At 40.9% G+C, this 22715-nt stretch overlaps 1 protein-coding gene across 3 annotated transcripts; it reads right to left on the bottom strand.

Moving 5' to 3' along the window:
* Nucleotides 1–32: 32 nt before the first annotated feature.
* On the bottom strand, nt 33–15753 carry LOC129835622 (mitogen-activated protein kinase 8). Of its 3 annotated transcripts, none has more exons than XM_055901448.1 (12): nt 15511–15753; nt 12429–12609; nt 11851–11980; nt 11421–11479; nt 8049–8187; nt 7658–7823; nt 6160–6231; nt 5356–5538; nt 4805–4929; nt 4147–4210; nt 3434–3511; nt 33–3137 (listed from the first exon to the last, which is right to left on the bottom strand). In XM_055901448.1, the coding sequence occupies exons 2-12, from the start codon at nt 12548–12550 to the stop codon at nt 2980–2982; spliced, it is 1296 nt and encodes a 431-aa protein (XP_055757423.1). In that variant the 5' UTR covers nt 12551–12609; nt 15511–15753; the 3' UTR covers nt 33–2979. The 3 variants fall into 3 exon arrangements, with proteins under 3 accessions (XP_055757423.1, XP_055757348.1, XP_055757492.1); XM_055901373.1 differs by lacking the exon at nt 6160–6231 and adding an exon at nt 7064–7135 and having other exon boundaries at nt 15511–15752; XM_055901517.1 differs by having other exon boundaries at nt 3041–3142; nt 15511–15751.
* Nucleotides 15754–22715: the final 6962 nt, after the last annotated feature.

Below are 22715 nucleotides of genomic sequence, written 5' to 3'. Positions count from 1 at the left end.
AAGTGCAAAAAAAAGACCTACAAATGCACGAATCAAATTTTGTTTCTTTTATTTTGCAGTACATGTTTTTTTAAAGTTGGCATCATCAGATCCCAGTGTTTTTATTCCAGTAGTGTACTTTTCATTGGCTGCGGTCGGGATGCAGAGCCAGACATGTTGAACTAGTTGCATAACAAACCAGCACCATATATATATGAGTTTGTTTTTAGGCATTACTTATCTTTTACATTTTTTCCTTTATCATTATTTGGCCTGATCCCAATCAAAATCTATTGGCCATGCATGATATAACCGCCTCTGGCCATAGATTAAGGACTGGTATAGGACTGATTACGTAACATCATAGATTAAAAGTCACAAGGAATCATCCTAATTCATAAAAAAGGAAAACATGAATTGACAGTACCAAACATTTCTCTACCTTCAGAAAAATACAAAGTAACAGGCTAGATCCATCACTTAGTTTACTACTAGCATAATTTGCAGAAGGTATTGCACATGAACTGTAAAAACAAGAGGGAAAAAGAGGGGGGGAGAAATGACATTTACATAAACAACTAGGTGAAGTACACACCGTACACAACTAGAAGTTTCCTAACATTGACAATAGTACACTCTCAAATAAATAAATAACGGAATCTGTATTCACATGTCTTCGATAGCTAATCATGTGGGCAACTAGGTATCCAAGAACTTGTAGAAATTGAGTGTGAGGTAGTTCATCAAAGCCTACTTAAAAATCACAATTTTGAGAGATGTGATAGAAAAGCAAAAAGCCACAGAAAGTCAAACAATTCTGAATGTGTCCCTAATAATGCTGGGTTAAGAAACAGAAGAGCACTTAAAATAAAAAATGTATCATAATTGAATTACAACACAGCTACTATAATAATGGATACATATGATTGGCTGTTATTCTGCATACCTTCCCCTTCGACCATTCAACAACACACTACATGGTATTTTACATTCTGAAACAACTCCATCATTTAGCACAGGCATTCTTCAACACCACCGCATAACAGCTACACTGCCACAGCCACCATTCAGCACAAATACATTTGGCTTAATATTGAGGAAATGAGGCAAAACAGTATGATAATTTCCCTCCTAAAATCATCAAGCACATTCTCATTATGCAAAGTAAAGCCGCAAACCATACACACCTACCAGTCATTGTAATTTTAAAAAAAACGTATTTTACTTTGATGAAAGACCTACATTGATAAAACTGCCCCCTTTCTGAAACATTTTCAAATGTATGAGCTAAAATAATCAGAAGCATACATCATCCTGACAGAACATTGACCGTAAAGTTGGAGACTTACCAATGCCGTAGGAAAAGAAAATGTACAATACATTAACGATAAACGCCTCAAATGTGATTGACTTATTTGTGGAAACTACTAGTCATTATCAGGAAACGTTATTGACCTCGACACAACAGGCCTACTCATCCTCTTCCTAGATACTCAGGAATGAATGCTTGACAAACCACAGGCACTTTTTCCTTTTAAAAGCCTCTTTTTTTTTTAAAGGACACCATTATTGCATACAGTTCAGAATCACTGATTCACTTGGGTTTTGAAGTGGTTCTGTAGCTATTTTGTGATGTACTAAGCATAGGGTGACATTTATTTAGTGCATGCATACGTACAAGTTCTGCAAAGGGTTCAGCCAATTATCTTCTCTGAGATCCAGCTTATTACTTACGTATTGTACACTCATTTTCCAATTTGAAATGTTCAATACACTGCAAGCTGACTGCACACTTATATTACATGAATAACATGAGCACAGATTAGGAACCTTGTTTCTTTAAATAGTTTGTTTCTGCGCTTTAAGCCTGCAGAATGTCCATCCCTCCAAAGACAACCAACATCACTACATACACAAGCCCTCTCTACGTCCCTGTTTTGGACTCAATCGAAACACATTCTTCATATACCTTCAACCGTCTCAAGTCATGTGTTCTAACTAGTAACATACTATTTCTCACAAAGCTCTTCAGCATTCACCTGTACAGTACGACCACTGCCACGTTTCTCAGTCCTAGCGTACAACATAGCCCCACTGTCAAAGAAAGAGTAAACCTGTAGAAAATAATCACTGGAGAATAACTGACCAGTGCCTTCAGCACTGACAAACAAAGAAAATTATCAAAAGCTCCTTAGTTTCCTTTCTGGACCTATCTGCGCCATTTCCGTCATATACTGTAACACCCATAATATTGGAAAAGAAAATTCAGACAAAAATTCAACAACAAAAAAGAAATACTAAATGTCTTCTTTTACCAAAAGAGAAAATGGTTCAGGAATCTAACAGCATTTTGAGATATTTTAAGACTAAACTAATAAGAAAAGAAAAAAAGAAAGCGGTTTAATAAACTTTTTTTTTTTTTTTCAAGGAGGTAGTGACTCACGAGGAAAACTGTATATCTCAAAATCCAACCCAATGGATATGCCTTAAACAGTATTCTATATGAAAGAGATTAGAATAGACAAAGAAATAGTAATATTCGGAAGGGGAGTACTAAAATCATAAATGATGGGTAGAATGGCTCACTGCAAACTAAATTTGAAAAAAATATATTCACCATAAAATCTGTACAAACTCATTCTACATTGATATGGCCAGTTGAAACAGCAGTAGCCTGAAATAGAAGTAGATGAAACTAAAAACAAAGATACAAAATGAAAGCATGTAAAAAGCTTTTACAGACATTCTCAAAATATCACCATTGGCCAAAACTGCAGCGTAGTGAAATCATAAAGTTCTTAGGTTAAAAATAAATTGATATTACAGCCTGGACTAAAAAAATATTAATAAAATGTAATAAAATGTAGTAGTACTTTAAGGGGAAAAAATGTTTTTTCTTCTTTTCTTTTTTTACAAACAAACATCAAAACTGGCCTAAACTCTACACCATCGAAGACAAGTGTAGGGACTGGTGGGACAGGGACCAGGGCAGGGTGATGGTCATCTGCAGCAGCCCAGCGGGTCCGTGTTAGAGGCCGTCTCCAGGCTGCTGTCTGTGTCCGAGGCCAGGGTGGGGTCAGTGGACATGGAGGAGACATCGTTGGCGGACGAGGACGACGCAGAAGGGTGCTGCTGGAAGCTGCTGCTCACTGCTGCACCTGTGCTACATGTATGGAGAAACAGAGAGGGGGTATCAAGTCAGACTTAAACCACTTCTGGTTAGGCAGAAAGAGGAACGGTTCTTCATTAAGAGCTGGATCTGGAGCAGAAGTCAACCACGGGCAGAGAGACTGTGCCAGTCTCAATTTGTTGCTCCCACACATAGTACTCTAGAACCAGGAGATTTCTCTGACCATAAGACCTGACCAGGAACAAGTTATAAGAACTAGTTATAGAGTATAACTATCAGAGTTTGAGTGCTAGGTTGCCCTTGCAGAAAACTCTCTAAACTAACCTAAAGACGCTGGCTGTCCCCGGATCACTCCATTCTTCGTTCTCTCCTCCCAGTCCTGGACTTCCAAGTATATCAAATCTGCAATGGATCACAAGATTTAGTCAAAAGAGTGCCTACAGTTGAACTTCTGGTAACTACACCAAAACTCCCAGGTTTTCCAGAAATTCTTGTCAGAAGATTCCTGGAATTAGGAGGGAACAAGCAGGATATCTGGGAATCTTCCAACTGGGATTTCTGGAAAAACTGTGAATCTCGGGAATTTTGCAACCCTAGACATGAGACATAAACCTAAGAAGAACATGACAGACAGGAACATTGCTAGCATGATATGACACGGAGTCCACACTTGAGAATAGAGCATAATAAACAGGGCTCTGCTAGACTTGGGTGTGAATGCCCTGTCGTCATTATCACGCTCCCAAAGGAAGCAGGGTTAGATCACCAGACCAGGTTTAGATTAGACAGGGAGGGGTAGGATGCACCATAAACACGTCTCACTTTAGACAGGCATTTTAGGACCGAGACAGACAAAGGGCAAAACCTGCATAAAACTCAAATATTAAGATTGAATGTCCCACAAGAACATCTTGAGATGTAGAGTCTTAGAATAATGTGCAATTGCAATGTAACATAGTGGAAACATTTAAACATGCTCAAAGTGTATGAATCAAAGCATGGGTAAGGAAAATGGCTTCTCTCGCTCTCTAATGTACCTTTCCACTCCTCCACCGTGTGCTCCCTCTCATCCAGCTGCTTGTCTGTGATCAGTGGTGGGGGCTGCAAGAGGAACAGGACAGGGCACAGTGTACTTTAAGTGGGGTGTCATGGGGACTGTTGGCCTTCTCTTCACTTGGCTGAGTCACAATCAAATTTGATACATTTGCACAAGGCGCTGCACTGCAGCCAAATCTACACGTCTCAAGGCCGATTTTGTCAGTTGTGAGGAACGTTTGCATGCGAGTGACTGAGTGGAGTGCAACATCTCATTCTCCACCCCCGCACTTTACGGTAGCCGGGGTCTGATTGGTTGACAGAGGAAAAATGGCAAGTGCACTCTCGGTGATGACGACCTGGCTGTCAATGGATGTCAAATCCAGATCCCCTGCTTAAACAGTCAGGGAGTTTTATGATCTGATCCGGGCTAAGCTTTTCACAGGCAGGCAAACACAGGGCTTTCATCATTTTGCGTGTGGCTGTTTTGACGTTCCCTCTCAACACTCAATGTGTATTTCGAGGCATATGCACGCATAGAAAATAAAAACACACACGCACAGTAGATCTGAAGAGTCATGTTATTATCTAACGTAAGAGTAGATCATTAACACAAGAACCACCCCTCCACGCCCACATAATGGGCCAGTAAGTGCTTACCGCCTCCACTTCAGTTGGATCATACCACACGTTGATGTAGGGGTGCTGGAGAGCCTCGCTCACAGAGATACGTTTGGATGCATCTATTACCAGCATCTTCGATAATAGGTCTCTGGCTTGACTTGCTGCGAGACAATTGAGACAAATAGATAAATTAATGGCGTGGGAAAATTCCCCTCTCATTCCCTCGGCTGACATTCACTGTGCTGATAAATTAGTGTAGTGGGCCAGAATAGAGTCCCTTAGTCAAACATGATCCGAATCAAAGCAGAGTAAGGCTTCAAACCACCACATAAAATGCTATTCATGATCATCAGACTACTTTCCGTGGAATTTCCAATTGATCACATAAGTCGGACTCGATTAGTTAGTGCATATCAGAGACAGTGTTAGGCACATAATATACTTATATTCAGCAAATAACTGACTACTATATATGGGATATTCTAGTCATACAGACATGTATGAGACATTTTGCATTTCACAATGATACACCATACTGCAGTTTCCATGCTGGGTGTCCCCCAGGGGCGTGTGCTCTCCCCGCTTACCTTTCAGTTTGTTGTGCTCTGAGTCGGCTGGGAAGAGGACGTCGGGGAAGAGCTTCTCGAAGGTATAGCCGGCATAGCGGGGTCTGTTTTCCACGTAAGTCCTCACTGACTGGTTGAGCTTCATCAGGAACTCCTGACTTGGAGTCCCCAGCTGCTCGATCACCTTGTTCCACTGATCAATATCTGACGTTCCAACATGTAAGACAAATGCTGCAAAGAGGCTTTTCACAAGCGGAATATTGGCACGGTTTTGTGCTTGTAGTTGGGATAAAGGAGGAGGATTACGGACACTGGACACAGAGGAGGCGAATTTATTTCACTGTTGACGTTGTAGAACAACTGTGATTGAGGAACCAAGGGAAAGCTGCTCGATCACCTCTTCTCCAGTGAGACAGACACAAAGAAGACTGAAAACAAAGCCACGAGCATCGACGTGGGACTGTGTAATGAGGTGAAGTGATCAGAACACTTTTCCCTTGAGTTGAAATGGCCGCTGACAGCTACAAACCCTTTCACATATACCCAACCCAGTGGAAAGTAATTTGGATAGGGTGAAAGGTCGCTGGTTTCAAACCTTAAGCAAACTAGGTGAAAAATCTGTCGATGTGCCCTTGAGCAAGGGACTTAACCCTAATCGATCCTGTAACTCGCTCTGGTTAAGAGCATCTGCTAAATGACTAACATGTAAACGCAGTATGATACGCTGACCACCAGAACACACACATAACAAACACATTTGCATACACATACAGACAAATATTCAAACACACAATGGAGGGACGACGAGGGTCCAGGGAAGGATACGATCTGTGCCTGGGAACAACACACTACCTCGGACCATTTCTGCCATGATGCAGCCAATAGACCAGACATCAACTGAAAAGTGGAATGACAACCAAATTAGCATGCAGAACTCATAGCAATCCAAAAAAATACAAAATAAAAATCATAAAACAAGGAAGTAATTACGATGCAGACAAGGTGATGTGTGTGAATACAAACAAAGAAAATGAAGGCATGCCAACTCTCATGTCAAACCGCTGTCAGTGTGCGACTAGGCAGTGCATCATGATAAGGTGAGGGTTTTTTGGTTCACTATCTGGCATATTATTAAACAAAGTGGAAGTGGGCCAAAGAACTGCCCACATTGGCTTTCGACTAGCAAGACATTGACACCCGAGGCCTGCAGAAACTGTATTATGACAGCAGAAATGCATAAAACCCTCAAGATTTTCACTGGGGCAAATTAATACTATTAGTTTAATAGACAAAGTCCAATTTTTGATCATTGATAAAAGATCGACCAGTCAATCATTGATATTAGATATTCTGTGTTAGGACAGGGTCCATTTCTTATTTTCTGCCAAAATGGCTGCTTATCTTTGAAGAAGTACATCAAACAATATGATTTAAAAGGGTATCTTTTGCAATTGTGTTGGTAAAAAATGAAAGCGCAAAACACTGTCGAATTCTATTTCAGGTGCTTGTTGCATAAGTGAGAAGTGCATCAAGCTACAGCACTGGGTGCTTTGGGGGATAGAGGGAAGGTGTGGGGGGGAGTGGAGGTGTCAGGCATATCAGAAGATAAATACATTTTGACAGTTGCTCTTTGACATGATCTCCGCAATCCATTGTAACAAGCCTTCAAAAATAAACTGATGTTTTTTTCAAATGCAGAACTGAACTGCTTCAAGCAGCACAAGGATACAGTCCCTTCCTGGAAAAAGGATTTTGTGGCGAACCATTTCTGCCATAATGCAGCCCACAGCCCATATATCCACTAAATATGTGTAGCATAGAAAGAAGGAGAAGAAGAAAGGCAAAGCAACAAGTCAGCAGGAAAGTTTGGGTCGTTTTTAGACACTGCAGGGATGCCCATATTTTCAGGCAGTTTTTTCCCTCGTATTTAATCTTTGAATTTTATCGCAGCGAGTCCAATGATTCGGAGATATCAAGCCCCATCACATCTGCACATTCTTGCAGTAAACGTTAATTGTTAAAGACAAGCCAAACTAGGGACTGGATCACACTGACATCTAGTCCAGCTGCGCCGTCTCTGGACAGCCTCCTACAAAACACAAGCACTACGCCTGCTGTGCACTGGCTCTCTATGCAGCAGGAAAGGAACCCACAACGCATAGCCAGGCGTGCCACCTACCCCTCTGACTGTGACACTGACACGGGAGGGGGGGGGGGGTGGCTGAAGGTGGGTGTCTCAGGACCTTGTGGGCGGGGCAAGCGACAAACAGCGTTCTGCGGCACGCACAGCTCCAATTGGCCGATCCCTCGGTCGCTCACTCACCATTGGCCTGGTAACCCATGCCCAATATGACTTCAGGGGCGCGGTAGTAGCGGGTCACCACGTACGGGGTCATCAGGAGGCCCGTGGCCGCTGTCCTGGCCAATCCAAAGTCCAGGATCTTCAGCGTGCAGTCAGACTTTACCACGATGTTGCTGGGTTTCAGATCCTGAGGTTGGGGGACAGGAGGGGGATACGCTTTAGAGATAGATAACTCTCTACCGATGCTTAAGTTCCATTCACACCACACCAATGAAATGTATTTTTATTTATTTTTATTTTATTCTCCAAAGGTGAATGCATTGTAAGAGAAGGGAACCCTTTAGGAATACAAAGGAGGACTGGGTCATATTAAGGTTGCTTGGCCAGGCAAGGTGTGGTGGTGTGTGCCCACCCTGTGTATGATGCCCGCGGCGTGAAGGTGCTTGATGCCACACAGCATCTGGTAGAGCAGATAGGACAGCCGCTCGTGGTCCAGCTCCATCTGAATCACCTGGCACAGGTTGGCATCCATCAGCTCCATCACAATATACCTGGGGACGGATACAGAGGAGGGAAGGGAGGGTGGATGACATTACACAGAAAGATGTGCAGTGCACACGTATACACTCACAAACGTATGCATACACAGGCAGACGCACACAGATACACCCACACACATGAAAGAATATGCACAGAGTGCACACGTCTCGCGTTCTCACTCACACACCAGGGCTTCAGACTGTGACCATTTAATTGTTCCGACTGGTGCAAGCTGCACATTCTACCTGGTCACCTCAATCAAAACGTCCTATTTCTGGGTGGATAAAACCATGAACTTGTTCAACAGTGAAGTGCATTATTCTCATGATTCCTGTAATAAAAGCGTACCTGCTTGTTTGCTGTAATGAGTGAGCCTCTCACACTCTCTCCCCCCTTCATATTATTTCAATTGCGGGGGAAATGCCAAGAGTGTGAATGCCAAGAGTGTGCAAAGCTGTCCTCAAGGCAAAGGGTGGCAATTTGAAGAATCTCAAATATATTTTGAATTGTTGAACACTTTTTTGGATACTACATGATTCCATGTGTGTTACTTCACTATTATTCTACAATGTAAAAAATATAAAAATAAAGAAAAACCCTTGAATGAGTAGGAGTTCTAAAACGTTTGACCGGTAGTTTGTGTTTATGCGTACTAACGCTCAAAAGTATGGGGTGAGTTAGAAATGTCCTTGTTTTTTGAAAGAAAAATATTTTGTCCATTCAAATAGATCCGAAATACAGTGTACACATTGCTAACATTGTAAATGACTATTGTAGTTGGAAACGGCTGATTTTTAATGGAATATCTACATAGGCGTACAGAGGCCCATTATCAGCAACTATCACTCCTGTGTTCCAATGGCACACTGTGTTAGCTAATCCAAGTTTATCACTTTAAAAGGCTAATTGATCATCAGAAAACCCCTTTGCAATTATGTTAGCACAGCTGAAAACTGTTGTTCTGATTAAAGAAGCAATAAAACTGGCCTTCAGACTAGTTGAGTATCTGGAGCATCAGCATTTGTGGGTTCGATTACAGGCTCAAAATGGCCAGAAACAAAGACCTTTCTTCTGAAACTCGTCAGTCTATTCTTGTTCTGAGAATTGAAGGCTATTCCATGCGAGAAATTGCCAAGAAACTGTAGATCTCGTACAACGCTGTGTACTATTCCCTTCACAGAACAGCTAACCAGAATAGAAAGAGGAGTGGGAGGCCCCGGTGCACAACTGAGCAAGAGGACAAGTACATTAGAGTGGCTAGTTTGAGAAACAGACGCCTCAAAGTCCTCAACTGGCAGCTTCATTAATTAGTACCCGCAAAACACTGTTCTCAACTTTCAAAATTGAAGAGGCGACTCCGGGATGCTGGCCTTTTTCTTTGCATGGTTGCAAAGAAAAAGCCATATCACAGACTGGCCAATAAAAGAAAATATTAAGATGGGCAAAATAACACAGACACTGGTGTTGAGGTGTTCGGATCTCAAAGAAGAACATTCGTAAGATGCATAAAAAATTGAAAGATGCTGGAAGAGTGCTTGACGCCATCTGTCAAGCATGGCGGAGGCCATGTGATGGTCTGTGGGTGCTTTGGTTGTGGTAAAGTGGGATATTTGTACATGGTACAAGGGATCTTGAAGAAGGAAGGCTATCACTCCATTTTGCAACACCATACCCCCTGGACAGCGCTTAATTGGAGCCAATTTCCTCCTACAACAGGACAATGCCCCAAAGCACAGCTCCAAACTATGCAAGAAATATTTAGGGAAGAAGCAGTCAGATGGTATTCTGTCTATAATGGAGTGGCCAGCACAGTCACCGGATCTCAACCCTATTGAGCTGTTGTGGGAGCAGCTTAACCGTATGGTACGTAAGAAGTGCCCATCAAGCCGATCCAACTTGTGGGAAGTGGTTCAGGAAGCACGGGGTGAAATCTCTTCAGATTACCACAACAAATTGACAACTAGACTGCCAAAGGTCTGCAAGGCTGTAATTGTTGCAAATGGAGGATTCTTTGACGAAAGCAAAGTTTGTAGGACACAATTATTATTTCAATTAAAAATCATTATTTAATCAACATCTTGACTATATTTCCTATTCAATTTGCAACCCATTTCATGTATGTTTTCCATGAAAACAAGGACATTTCTAAGTGACCCCAAACTTCTAAACGGTAGTGTGTATATATAAATAATGGCTGAGAACTAACAATCAAATAACAGCTAGACAGTCAGGGAGAATCTAAAATAAAATAAACGTTAATGGTCATTCAGGCCACATGTCCATTGATTTTGTTATAAATGTTTGAGCAGAGGAACACAGCATTAGCCATAGCAAAATACATAGAATTGAAGGAAATTATCTTAAAACGGCAAAAGTGTTTCTCAGCTCGATGCCAAACTGTGTAGATTAAAAACTGCAAGTTACCTTTCTAGCTAATAAATTATGTTAGAGTTCACACTTCCTCTTCCAATAAACTGTGGGGAGGTCAAAATAATAACTGTTGACCAAATCTATTAATTTTAAAATGTTTATTACTTCTACTTGCCATTATCATTCACCCAGAACTATGCCAGTTATGGATTTACACATCTAGTTTTTCTGGATCTATGTCAAGTAATGCAAGGGGGAAAAAAATGGCACAGCAGCCATTTTGGGAGGAAGTGTGGATGACCACACACCATAGCAGTCATCTTTTAATGATGACAAGATGTGATTTCTTTTTTTTGCTAACATATGATGGTGGTCCCTCGGTCACCGGTTTTCCCTGGGCAAGAAAAGTTTGAAAAACCCTGGTCTATTACACTTCTTAAAAAAGCATTGTAAATTACTTCATAAATGACTCAAATGTATTCTATTGTGTGATGCTGCAGGATACATACACGCACACAAACACAGGAGTGGACTGCTCCGCCGTCATACTCCGTCATAGTGCAACGGGCTTGTTTACCCCCCAGCCATGATGTTCATTTTTCTTTTTAGATCCAAATCAGAAAGACAGAGATTCTCAAAGTACCTCCCTCCGCTCTGAGATTGAATCACATTTCCTCCCATGCACTACAATGTACTAACCCTTCAGTTATCCCACAATAGACCCTGGTCCCCACTACACTGTACAAAAAAACACACATCCAAAATACACTTTTGGCCATTTCAGCACTACAGCCTACCAGGAAACAGAGATTATACAGTATTGCAATTTATCCTTATTGATTTTATAAGCAAAGGCGACGATGACGTTACTTACACATCTTGAAATTCTTCCAGCGTCTTCTGTGGCGTGAATACATTTAATAGGCCAATAATCTGTGGAGATATAAGATGCATCAGTGCATCATAGTTGTGTGAGCAGCGTATGTAGGAACATTGCATTTCATGCTGACAATATGCTGCCTAAGGGCGAGCTAAAACTACAGAAGGGTTCTTCCGAAAATGAACAACACCACATCAAATAGACAATGACATTTTAGAAAAATTAATCAAGAATTCATGTAAGAGCTACAAGAGGATCGCAGCATTCTAGAATGATCTGTGGTGAATCTTACATTTTGGTTCAATTGTACAAGAGAAAATGCTTTCGCAACTTTCTTTTCTATAAATCGGGACAACTCCCTTTCCTACTTGCTGTTCCCCTTTTTCGAATCAGACACACAGATTCAGAGAGGTGAATAGCTTACGTTCTTATGGTTGACACATTTCATAAGCACCAGTTCTCTGTAAGCTCTTTTGGCATGGGTCTGGTTCTGGAAAGGCCGGCTGAGTTTTTTAATTGCCACATTTCGTTCAAGGTTGTGGTCATACGCTGAGCTAGAAACACAAAAATACAAATGTACGTCCATACTTTATGATGTATCTGAAGAAGGCTAGCATTAAATATATATATATATATATTTAATGAAATATGAGTTTTGTTCCTTATTTCCCACATCCTAGATCAATATCAGGGTCCAAATGATTGAAGTGTAATACCGGACCAATGGCAAACATATAGCATATAAACAAACTTAAAGCAGCTAATAACGTATCATATTGACTTCCAATGCCATTTCAACCTACAGCAGCTAATAACGTTTTTATCACATTGACTTCCAATACCATTTCAAATAGCTGGCAAATTGTGATATTTTATAGTATGATTCAGACGAGATGTTCTTTCCCAGAGTAACACACACAGTTCTAACATAGCCACTGGAAAATGAGCATTTGGCTACAGGGCATCTCTTTTCCTTTCCAATTCACAGCTCCATCTACTCACCAGACAATTCCTTGTGCTCCGGAGCCTATGGGTCTTAAATTCTGGTAGCGCTTCAACACCGTAAAAGTGGAATCCCCGACGTCTAAACTGTAATACTCCTTTTCACGCTTATTCCGATTCATGATGAAATCTGGACAAAGTGTGTGTTTTGGGCATCCAAGTGGGACTTCTGTCTCAAGACCTAAGACAGAGGGAGAAGAAACAGAAAGATAAAAAAGCAATTAGCATATTATCAGCTTATTACCTGGACCTTCCAAGCCATAGCTGTCAATCTATGGGAATACGATTGACAGAGGCTGCATTGTGTGTCAAAATTCATGAGGCGAAATGATTCAGTATATGAGAGAAATCAAGTCCCCCCTGAATAGCGATGACATTTGGGTCATTTAGGCTAGCGAGGGTATACTGCATTACACATACAGTTAATCTAAATAGGTGTAAATGCATTACAACACATTATAGTTCTGGGTTTATAGGATTAGCTGGTATTTTATATCCTATCATAAATCAATATACTGTACAAATTCATTCCAGGATTTGGATCACAGCTTTCAAAAATGTAAAACCAGAGCACTGCAAAGCAAAACAAAAGCCCAGCAAACTGTCTGCCACCACCAATCAATTGTGGTCTAAACAGGGACCAATGTTTCAGCCACAATTGTGTTAGCCTAAGCTGGCCAAACCTTCAGCTCAAAAAATCCATTGCATACATCCTGCTTCTACAGCTTTAAAAACTTCTCCAATATCAGAAAACAGGGGCATTTCCTGGGGGTTGTGGCTGTGCTTTGCTAGCATTTGAACTAGGGCTGTGAGGATACCAGTGTCGCAATACGTTTTCTATGGCAAAAATTAAAACAAAGCAGACCACACTCTGGTCCTTTAAAAACCTGCTATATGTAAAATACTGTGTGGAAAAGCAGGGAAAATAACTAAAATGTGACTCTGGATGACACTAAAAGTATGTTAATTTCAAACATTAGGGCTGTTTTCCTGAAGAAGTTAAATCCACTTTGTGTTTTGTTTCCTTGCCACAATAGTAACGAGACGTCCGGGCTCGATTTTAACATAGAAAATGTAAAACGAACACAATGTCTTTAGATGATTGTTCAGGCGAGATATTGGCCAGCGCTAGAAAAGTTCATCACTAGCTTATAGAGAAATCCCACAGCTATCACAACAAGAGGGACTAGTACCACTGTCCATAGACCATTTGAGCATGCAGAAATGTACATTTAAGACTCATTGTTCAGGCAAATGGAAGAAAGTATTGAGGCACAGAGAGAAAAGGAGAGCGGGAGGGAGCGCTGGATTTGATAAGGAGCTAGAAGAAGAAATCATTAGTCAAATCTAGAACATTTGTGCTGAGGACATTTTCACTGGCTGATGGCTGCACGGTCAACAGACCATGACTTGACCTCCATACGCCTATACAGCCACCCCCTTCCCCTTTTCCACATGAAGGGGCGTTCAGCAGGGTTTTTTCATCTCGGTTGAAAGGCATGTCAACGGCCTGAAGCCCTGCTATGAGATGGAGGGACTAAAACAGGGGTTGGAGAAGCCTGAACAGAATGCTTTGCCAAATTCAAAATGAAATCGTTTCTGTGCAGTCGCTCCATCCAATTGTGTGCTCTGGAGCAGAATGAATGGCGGTGTGAACAACAGGATGACCATAGCAATACAGTCAGATTAAATTGAATGATATGCGTGTAATTTTATTAAAACAACATGAATGACACTTTTTTTCCACCACATTATCACTGGAATGTGAGCATTTTTATGACATGTCAGTTGGTCTTTAGACGTGAAACTTAGATGAGTGCTGCTTCAAATCACAGAGAATCTGAGAGAATGTGCGATCAGAGGGAGGCAGAGAACCATAGCCATGCAGCATGTCGTCGCGCAACATCGTCTGACGCTGTTTCAAGGTCTCTCACTAATCACACGTTCGCGGTATGGGGCATTTCAGTAAAATGGGGGCCATTTCATTTCAAGGAATAAATGAAATGCATAACTGGAAGAAAGCTGAACATGAAAATGGGTTGTTGAAACTTTCAAACAAGCTGTCAAATCATTCAGGGCCATCCATGACTCTCTTTCATACCACAATGCCCAGCTGGGGTCTACATCTAACCTAAATTAATATGACTTCTCACATTATCTATGTGTTTTTCTGGGATTCACCAGCCTACTTTTCCAGCTAATGAAGACACTGAAGCCTATCACCACAGAGCAGACATCACGATTAGAAGCAATGTGCCAAAAGCATCTGGCTTCATCTGTTACGGAGGTCATTCTTCTATATGACACACCTGGAATGGTTAATGAAGGTGTCCAAAATCCTTCAAAAACAACATGCGACACTAAACATCACCGAAATTGTATTCATCTTTAATTGAATAGATAGTCAAATTAAGATATGATTTAACCATATTTACATGATAAATAGCGTTCATATTATGATAGATGGTTGTCGATGTGATCATAAAGTCGTCGATTCATTATTCTGCTATTCTTAGGTATATTGGATTAAATGTAGACAAATTGCAACTATACACCTCTCACCTGTTTAATAGAAATCGGCTTGACGCACTAGCAGCAGGCAATAAGTTAACTTACACTCACAAGTTTATACTAGTCCATTGGTGGTAGGCTAATTGTCAAAAGCCCATTTATGACCGAATGGTGGGCTTGTGTTTCTCATTCATTTTAGAAATAAGGTGATGTTACAAATCCAAATATAGCATGGCAAATGTAACCACGCCGTTGATGTTGTCAGTAGCCTATATGCCGCGAAGATACTTAGGTCGTTGTTACAATGTAGCACTAGCTGTTAGCAGGTAGTTAGTCTTACAATGTAACGTTTGCGCATTTTGTAGCCTCTCGTGCGCGTTTGAGAATATCCAATAGCCATCTTTTTTTTATTCGGTGTATGTCTTTAAAAGCCAAAACTTGACAATATGGTCCAGCTAGCTAATTGCTGTTATTTAATGTATTTTCTGTGTTCTTTGCAACCCATCAGTGCGAATACCCTCCCCCACTGCAAACAATAACATGTCTTATAAAGGTTTAATATCGAACTCACCCTACTCCAAAAGAACGCGTTAGAAATTCCAAAACTGTCAAACCGCGGTTTCTGGTCTTCCGTTGAAATATACAGCAGAATGTTTGAAGATATTATATTATTTCTTCCTTAGTAGGACAACCTCTGAATCCACTGCGTTTGCTTCCACTGGCAGGCCTGGTTCTGCCAAATACATGTGTACTACGTAGCCTAATCTTTGAGTCCGTGACACAGAGGCATTTTCTGCCATTTCATACCGATGTCGTCGAAACCTTGCGATGTTTGCCGGAAGTTGCCGATGAGAACTAGGTGACATTCAAGAGCAAATCGTCCTGCGGTGTTGTATAGCCTGCGGTAGCCTACTTCTCACGGTATTAGTTTATGTAGCAACACTATGCAGGACAAATTAGAGGCATTTAGGCATTTCACCTCTGTGATCTCGCCATAATAAGCACACGCACTTACGCGCGTGCATAGAGCGAGAGAGAACCTACAGCAGCACCTAGATCTTCTGCACAGATTCTGTCAGACCTGGGCCCTGACAGTAAATCTCAGTAGAGCAGTGGTTCCCAAACTTTTTATAGTCCCGTACCCCTTCAAACATTCAACCTCCAGCAGCGTACCCCCTCTAGCACCAGGGTCAGTGCACTCTCCAATGTTGTTTTTTGCCATCATTGTAAGCCTGCCACACACACACTGTATGATACATTTATTAAACATAAGAATGAGTGTGAGTTTTTGTCACAACCCGGCTCGTGGGAAGCCGGCTGCGACAGAGCCTGGACTGAACCCAGAATCTCTAGTGACACAGCTGGCAGGATATTCTGAGCGCAGCCCTACCCAGAAATATGTCAGTGGCTTCTGATTAAATTCAATTTTCACAGAACCACTTGTTGCAATTTCGATGAGGCTCTCTTGTTCAGATATCGGTAAGTGGACTGGAAGCAGGGCATGAAAGGGATAACGAATCCAGTTGTTTGTGTTGTCCGTTTCGGGAAAGTACTGGCGTAATTGCGCACCCAACTCAATCAAGTGCTTCGCTATATCACATTTTACATTGTCCGTAAGCTTGAGTTCATTTGTCTTCATTAATTGACCCCCCCATAAACATAATGGACATATACCAGGAGCTGTGCCAGGCCCGCCACGTCTGTTGACTCATCCAGCTGTAACGCATAGAATTTACTGGCTTGTATGCGAAAGAGTAATTGTTTCAAAACATCTCCTGCCATTTCACTGATGTGTCATAAAACAGTGTTGTTTGAAGGCATTGCCTGTATAGTTTTTGTTGGCCTTTTCCCCCAGCATTGTCCCAGCCATATCCGCGGTAGCAGGAAGAATCAAGTCCTCCACAATAGTATGTGGCTTGCCTGTTCTAGTCACTTGGTAGCTCACCATATAAGACGCTTCTAGCCCCTTCTTATTAATGATATCTGTTGCTTTAATAAAGGTGAAGTCAGAAGTTTACATACACCTTAGCCAAATACATTTAAACTCCGTTTTTCACAATTCCTGACATTTAATCCGAGTAAACATTCACTGTCTTAGGTCAATTAGGATCACCATTTTATTTTAAGAATGTGAAATGTCAGAATAATAGTAGAGAAAATGATTTATTTCAGCATTTATTTCTTTCATCACATTCCCAGTGTGTCAGAAGATTACATACACTCAATTAGTATTTGGTAGCATCGCCTTTAAATTGTTTAACTTGGGCCAAACGTTTCGGGTAGCCTTCCACAAGCTTCCCACAATAAGTTGGGTGAATTTTGGCCCATTCCTCCTGACAGAGCTGGTGTAACTGAGTCAGGTTTGTAGGCCTCCTTGCTTGCACACGCTTTTTCTGTTCTGCCTACACATTTTCTATAGGATGAGGTCAGGGCTTTGTCATGGCCACTCCAATACCTTGACTTTGTTGTCCTTAGGCCATTTTTTCCACAACTTTGGAAGTATGCTTGGGGTCATTGTCCATTTGGAAGACCCATTTGCGACCAAGCTTCAACTTCCTGACTTGTTGAGATGTTGCTTCAATATATCCACATAATTTTCCTGCCTCATGATGCCATCTATTTTGTGAAGTGCACCAGTCCCTCCTGCACCAAAGCACCTCCACAACATGATGCTGCCACCCCGTGCTTCAAGATTGGGATGGTGTTCTTCGGCTTGCAAGCGTCCCCCTTTTTCCTCCAAACATAACGATGGTTATTATGGCCAAACAGTTCTATTTAGTTTCATTAGACCAGAGGACATTTCTACAAAAAGTACAATCTTTGTCCCCATGTGCAGTTGCAAACCGTAGTCTGTTTTTTTATGGCAGTTTTGGAGCAGTGGCATCTTCCTTGCTGAGCGGCCTTTCAGGTTATGTCGATATAGGACTCGTTTTACTGTGGATATAGATACTTTTGTACCTGTTTCCTCCAGCATCTTCACAATGTCCTTTGCTGTTGTTCTGGGATTGATTTGCACTTTTCACACCAAAGTACGTTCATCTCTAGGAGACAGAATGCGTCTCCTTCCTAAGCGGTAGGACGTCTGCTTGGTCCCATGGTGTTTATACTTGCGTACTATTGTTTGTACAGATGAACGTGGTACCTTCAGGCGTTTGGAAAATGCTCCCAAGGATGAACCAGACTTGTGGAGGTCTACTATATTTATATTATATTGGCTGATTTCTTTAGATTTTCCCATTATGTCAAGCAAAGAGGCACTGAGTTTGAAGGCAGGCCTTGAAATACATCCAAAGGTACACCTCCAAATGACTCAAATGATGTCCATTAGCCTATCAGAAGCTTCTAAAGCCATGACATAATTTTCTGGAATTTTCCAAGCTGTTTAAAGGCACAGTCAACTAAGTGTATGTAAACTTCTGACCCATTGGAATTGTGATACAGTGAATTATAAGTGAAATAATCTGTATGTAAATAATTGTTGGAAAAAATACTTGTGTCATGCACAAAGTAGATGTCCTAACCGACTTGCCAAAACTATAGTTTGTTAGCAAGACATTTGTGGAGTGGTTGAAAAACGAGTTTTAATGACTCCAACCTAAGTGTATGTAAACTTCCGACTTCAACTGTACATGTCTTACTCCTCAAAAGTCATCTTTGTAGCTAAAAATACTTGAATCAGTAATAGAACCCATTGCCCTTTTTGGTTGCGAGGTCTGGGATCCGCTCACCAACCAAGAATTCACAAAATGGGACAAACACCAAATTGAGACTCTGCATGCAGAATTCTGCAAAAACGTCCTCTGTGTACATCGTAAAACATGAAATAATGCACAAAGAGCAGAATAAGGCCGATACCCACTAATTACCAGAAAAGAGACGTTAAATTCTACAACCACCTAAAAGGAGAGATTCCCAAACCTTCCATAACAAAGCCATTACCTACAGAGAGATTAACCTAGAGAACAGTCCCCTAAGCAAGCTGGTCTTGGGGCTATGTTCACAAACACAAACAGACTCCACAGAGCCCCAGGAATTGAATTGAGATTGGGTACCGGAAATCCCCAAAAGTCCCCACAAGGATAGCAAAACAAGAAAAATTCTCCCAGCTAATTATTCTTACTTTTTAACTGTGCATTTGTTCTCATGGGCCTAAGCTATTTTAGGTTTAGGGGTTAGGTTCAGGGTTCAAATCAAATTATTTTCAATTTATTTTTCACATGCGCAGATACAACAGCTGTAGACTTCATTGTGAAATGCTTACTTACGAGCCCTTTCCCAACAACGCCGTTAAAAAGTAAGAATAATTGGCAAACAAAAGTCACTGTGGGGACGACCACATGGATGCACTTGACTGTGGCGAACTCCTCAATGCCATCGGATGAATCCCGGAACATATTCCAGTCTGTACTAATAAACAGTCTTGTATCTTAGCGCCCGCTCTCTGGGTGAGCATTTTCTTCATTGCTTACGGCTTGTTGCCGTTCTGCCGATATATAGAAAAAACAGCTAGATTTATATTTCCCATGTCCTGGTTCAGCTACAGCTCTGAGAAACATAGGATATTACAGATCATGTTGATAGGCTAGTCTCGAACAGAGCTTGTCCAGTTTATTCTCCAGTGGATTGAACGTTCGCCAATAGAACGGAAGGGAAATGCGGTTTATCCACTCGCCAACCTAGTCTCATCTGGTATCCCACACACTGGCCTCTATAACGCCTCCCGGGATGAGTAGTATGTCCTTCGCCCCAACTAATTGAAGTATTATTCACTTCAGCGTCATTCTTTTAGGGTTACAATTAGGGTTAGGGTCAGGAGTTAGGTGTTAGGTTTAGCGTCAGGATTTTGAATGGAAATGGTGTGTGTGTGTGAGAGAGAGGGAGAGAGAGCGTAAGAAAGTAAAACAGATAGCAAGAGAAAAAGAAAGTGTTGGTGACTTTAGCCGAACAACAATCACACATTATAGTCGAAGTAAAAAAAAATATATATATATACATATATATTATTAACATGGGTTGGATTAGTAGAATTGAGCAGAACAATACGTGTATCACTTTACTATTGAAAGATTAGCTAAATGTTCTTGCCCACACCGATTGGTTGACCACTACCTTGCTGCTTGTCAAACCGCTCCTGCGTAATCCAATTGAGTTCTTATACCTGGAGTCTAAAAATAGTCCAAATTGACCGAAAACCCAGTATCGATACATCGCTACGTTTGTGTACAGAACATTATATTCAATTGAGAAAATGACTTATTTCCACGCTATCTTGTGATGGAATTATGGATAGATGAAAATTCGCCTGATTGGCTAGAAAAAGTAGCGAATGAAGAGTACAGCCACAGGTGGAATGCGGTGTGATGCTTGAGAAGATTACATTCGAGCTGGAGGTTTTCTGAAGAGGGACTTCTTCATATATTGAATGAAATTAGGTAAAGTTCTGGGTTTAATTGGATAGAATTGCCCAAAAATATAGACCTACATCTATTCAACACAAAATGTGGTATTCTATGAATGTCTAAAAGTTGCGGGAACACGACCAATGAGTAAGTGAATGAATGCCGGTATGTCATCGGGAGGTAATTGTGGCCCGATCTTGCCATTAGGTATTTACAGTTTAATTACAACATATTCCATCGACAGTTTCTAGACAATAACCTAAAGAGTTTATCGTCATCGATAGTTTCAGCACATCAATTTAATTATTGGGCAAGTGATTTTGATATTTTGCTAGGATAAGAGTAAGTAAATATGTTTTAAATGCAACGACAGCATGAATATAGCCAGTTATCATGCCTTTATATTTAAATTATTTATATATTTTTGTACAAACTGTCCTGGTGCAAAAATAGACCTACCCTGTCTGACCTGGGGCTGGGCAGCATGATGTATGATAATTGTTTATTTTCAGAGTAAACCAATTGGGAACGTGATATTTAGGTAATGGGGGTACCCACTACCTAAATATCAATAAGTCTCACTTTGTTGATGACCTTTGTACCTGCCTTCCGCCTTCTAATCTAAGATACAGTATTGCCATTTTACTGATGCCTGTTATTGCAGCAGTAGTGCTTACTCTCTTCTGTCAGAAAACACAACCTTGTGTGTTACAGTTGAGGGATTGCCTACCTACTTATTTTGGGATAAAAGAAATCCTCAGTTTGCTGTTGTTTATGAGAAACGCTATCTTATAGGACTACTTTTAAAGTAATGTCATCATGACCCAAGATGGAAAATGCTTAGTCTCGGCTTGTAAATGCTGTCCTGTTCAACTGCACCCAGGTTGAAAAACAATAGGAACTACTGTGTTCCTGTAGAGCAGATATAATGGCTTTGTAGCAATTAGATCTCCCACTAAACCTGGTGTTCCCGGACAGCCTTTGTTGGTCCAGATCAATCCTTGATCAAATGCTGGTACAGAGCCTCAGCTCACTCTGAGTATTGGTATGAAGATTACTTATTTAATTTGAGTTTAGCTACAGTATGAATACCCATCTACCCACTGTTATCCCCGATTCAAAACACTAACAAGGCTACACGATATATTGTTTAACTGTAATGACGAACCCAGCATAATTAACTCCCTAGAGTATATATTTTTGGAGACGTTTCCACCTGCAGGAACCAGAGATGCTACACAATCAATTAAATCGCTGACGTTAATTTTATTATAGTTCTGTGTTATCATTTGATTTAGTTTATATTTTCAGTAATCAACGTATGATTTTAGAGTGAAATGGGATACCGCCTTGTTGTTCCATTTACCACTCAGTCAGTGTATAACTCCACAACTTTGAGGTTTAATTTAAAGAAGAGTGAACCAGCATACCTCTAAAATAAGGTTTTATATGCACACAAAACCAAAATACCTCATGTGTTGTTCCAATCTCCTTGCTCCAAAATACTTTTTCATGAATTACATTCAGTAATGTTGTTTTTATTTGTCCCAATTTCTTGTGGAACGACCCTAATTCTAAAATGCCATCGCTGTTTAGTGAAATTGTACACGAGGTAAACTAATTTAATATGTCAGAGAACCTCAGCACTGTCACTTCTCATCTCAACGCTTCGCCGTCACCTTGGTGACGAGAGGGAGAAAAAAAATCAAAGGCACAGGGAGAGCAGAGACATTAGAGCAAATCCTTCAGGCTCTGTGAAAGCCAATTACCGGTATTTGCCAACTGAAAGCTCAGTTTGAATGTGTGAAAGCCTGGTGTGCGTGTGTGAGGAAGAGGGGGAAAGAAACAGATGGGGGGAGGGGGCGTCTGTATTGCCTCCCATTAGACCAAGCATTGGCCTTACTCATTGTACACTAGATATTTATCTGTAGATAGTTGTTTAATGGGCCAAATGTACCTTTGTTATCCTAATATCTCTATATTCTCAGCGAAGAGGATCACTTTGAGATAATGATTTATGCGATAAGACAGTACGGTTGTGTGGACCCTTTTTAAAACTCAGGAATTATTCTGGAAATGATTAAGTTTCTTACATTCAACAGTTTCATTGTAATCCAAATTTCAGCTTCGCTTATTCTTTCACAGAGACTATGATGAAACATATATTGCTCATCAAATAACATCAGATTGAATTAGTCACATGCTTCGTGAACAGCAGGTGTGGACTAACAGTGAAATGCTTACTTACAGGCCCTTCTCAACGATGCAGAGAAAAATAAAATGGAGAAATAACAGAAATGAAAAAAAACACGTAATAATAGATACACAATGAGTAACGATAACTTGGTTCTATACACAGGGTATCAGTACCTAGTCG

This window comes from Salvelinus fontinalis, chromosome 1 (genome assembly GCF_029448725.1).
Source record: "Salvelinus fontinalis isolate EN_2023a chromosome 1, ASM2944872v1, whole genome shotgun sequence".
Classification (NCBI taxonomy): domain Eukaryota; kingdom Metazoa; phylum Chordata; class Actinopteri; order Salmoniformes; family Salmonidae; genus Salvelinus; species Salvelinus fontinalis.
The sequence above is the reverse complement of the archived record's forward strand: the minus strand, read 5'-3'. Positions and strand labels throughout refer to the sequence as shown.

Bases quoted from the DNA above. Each gene is read 5' to 3' on its own strand.
- LOC129835622 (XM_055901448.1), bottom strand. From the start codon at position 12,550: ATGAATCGGAATAAGCGTGAAAAGGAGTATTACAGTTTAGACGTCGGG. The intron at 5,539-6,159 runs GTATCCTTCCCT...TTGGAACGTCAG, and splicing joins GTTGTTCCCAGGCACAGATC to ATATTGATCAGTGGAACAAG. The intron at 4,211-4,804 runs GTAAGCACTTAC...TTCCTCTTGCAG, and splicing joins ATCCAACTGAAGTGGAGGCG to CCCCCACCACTGATCACAGA.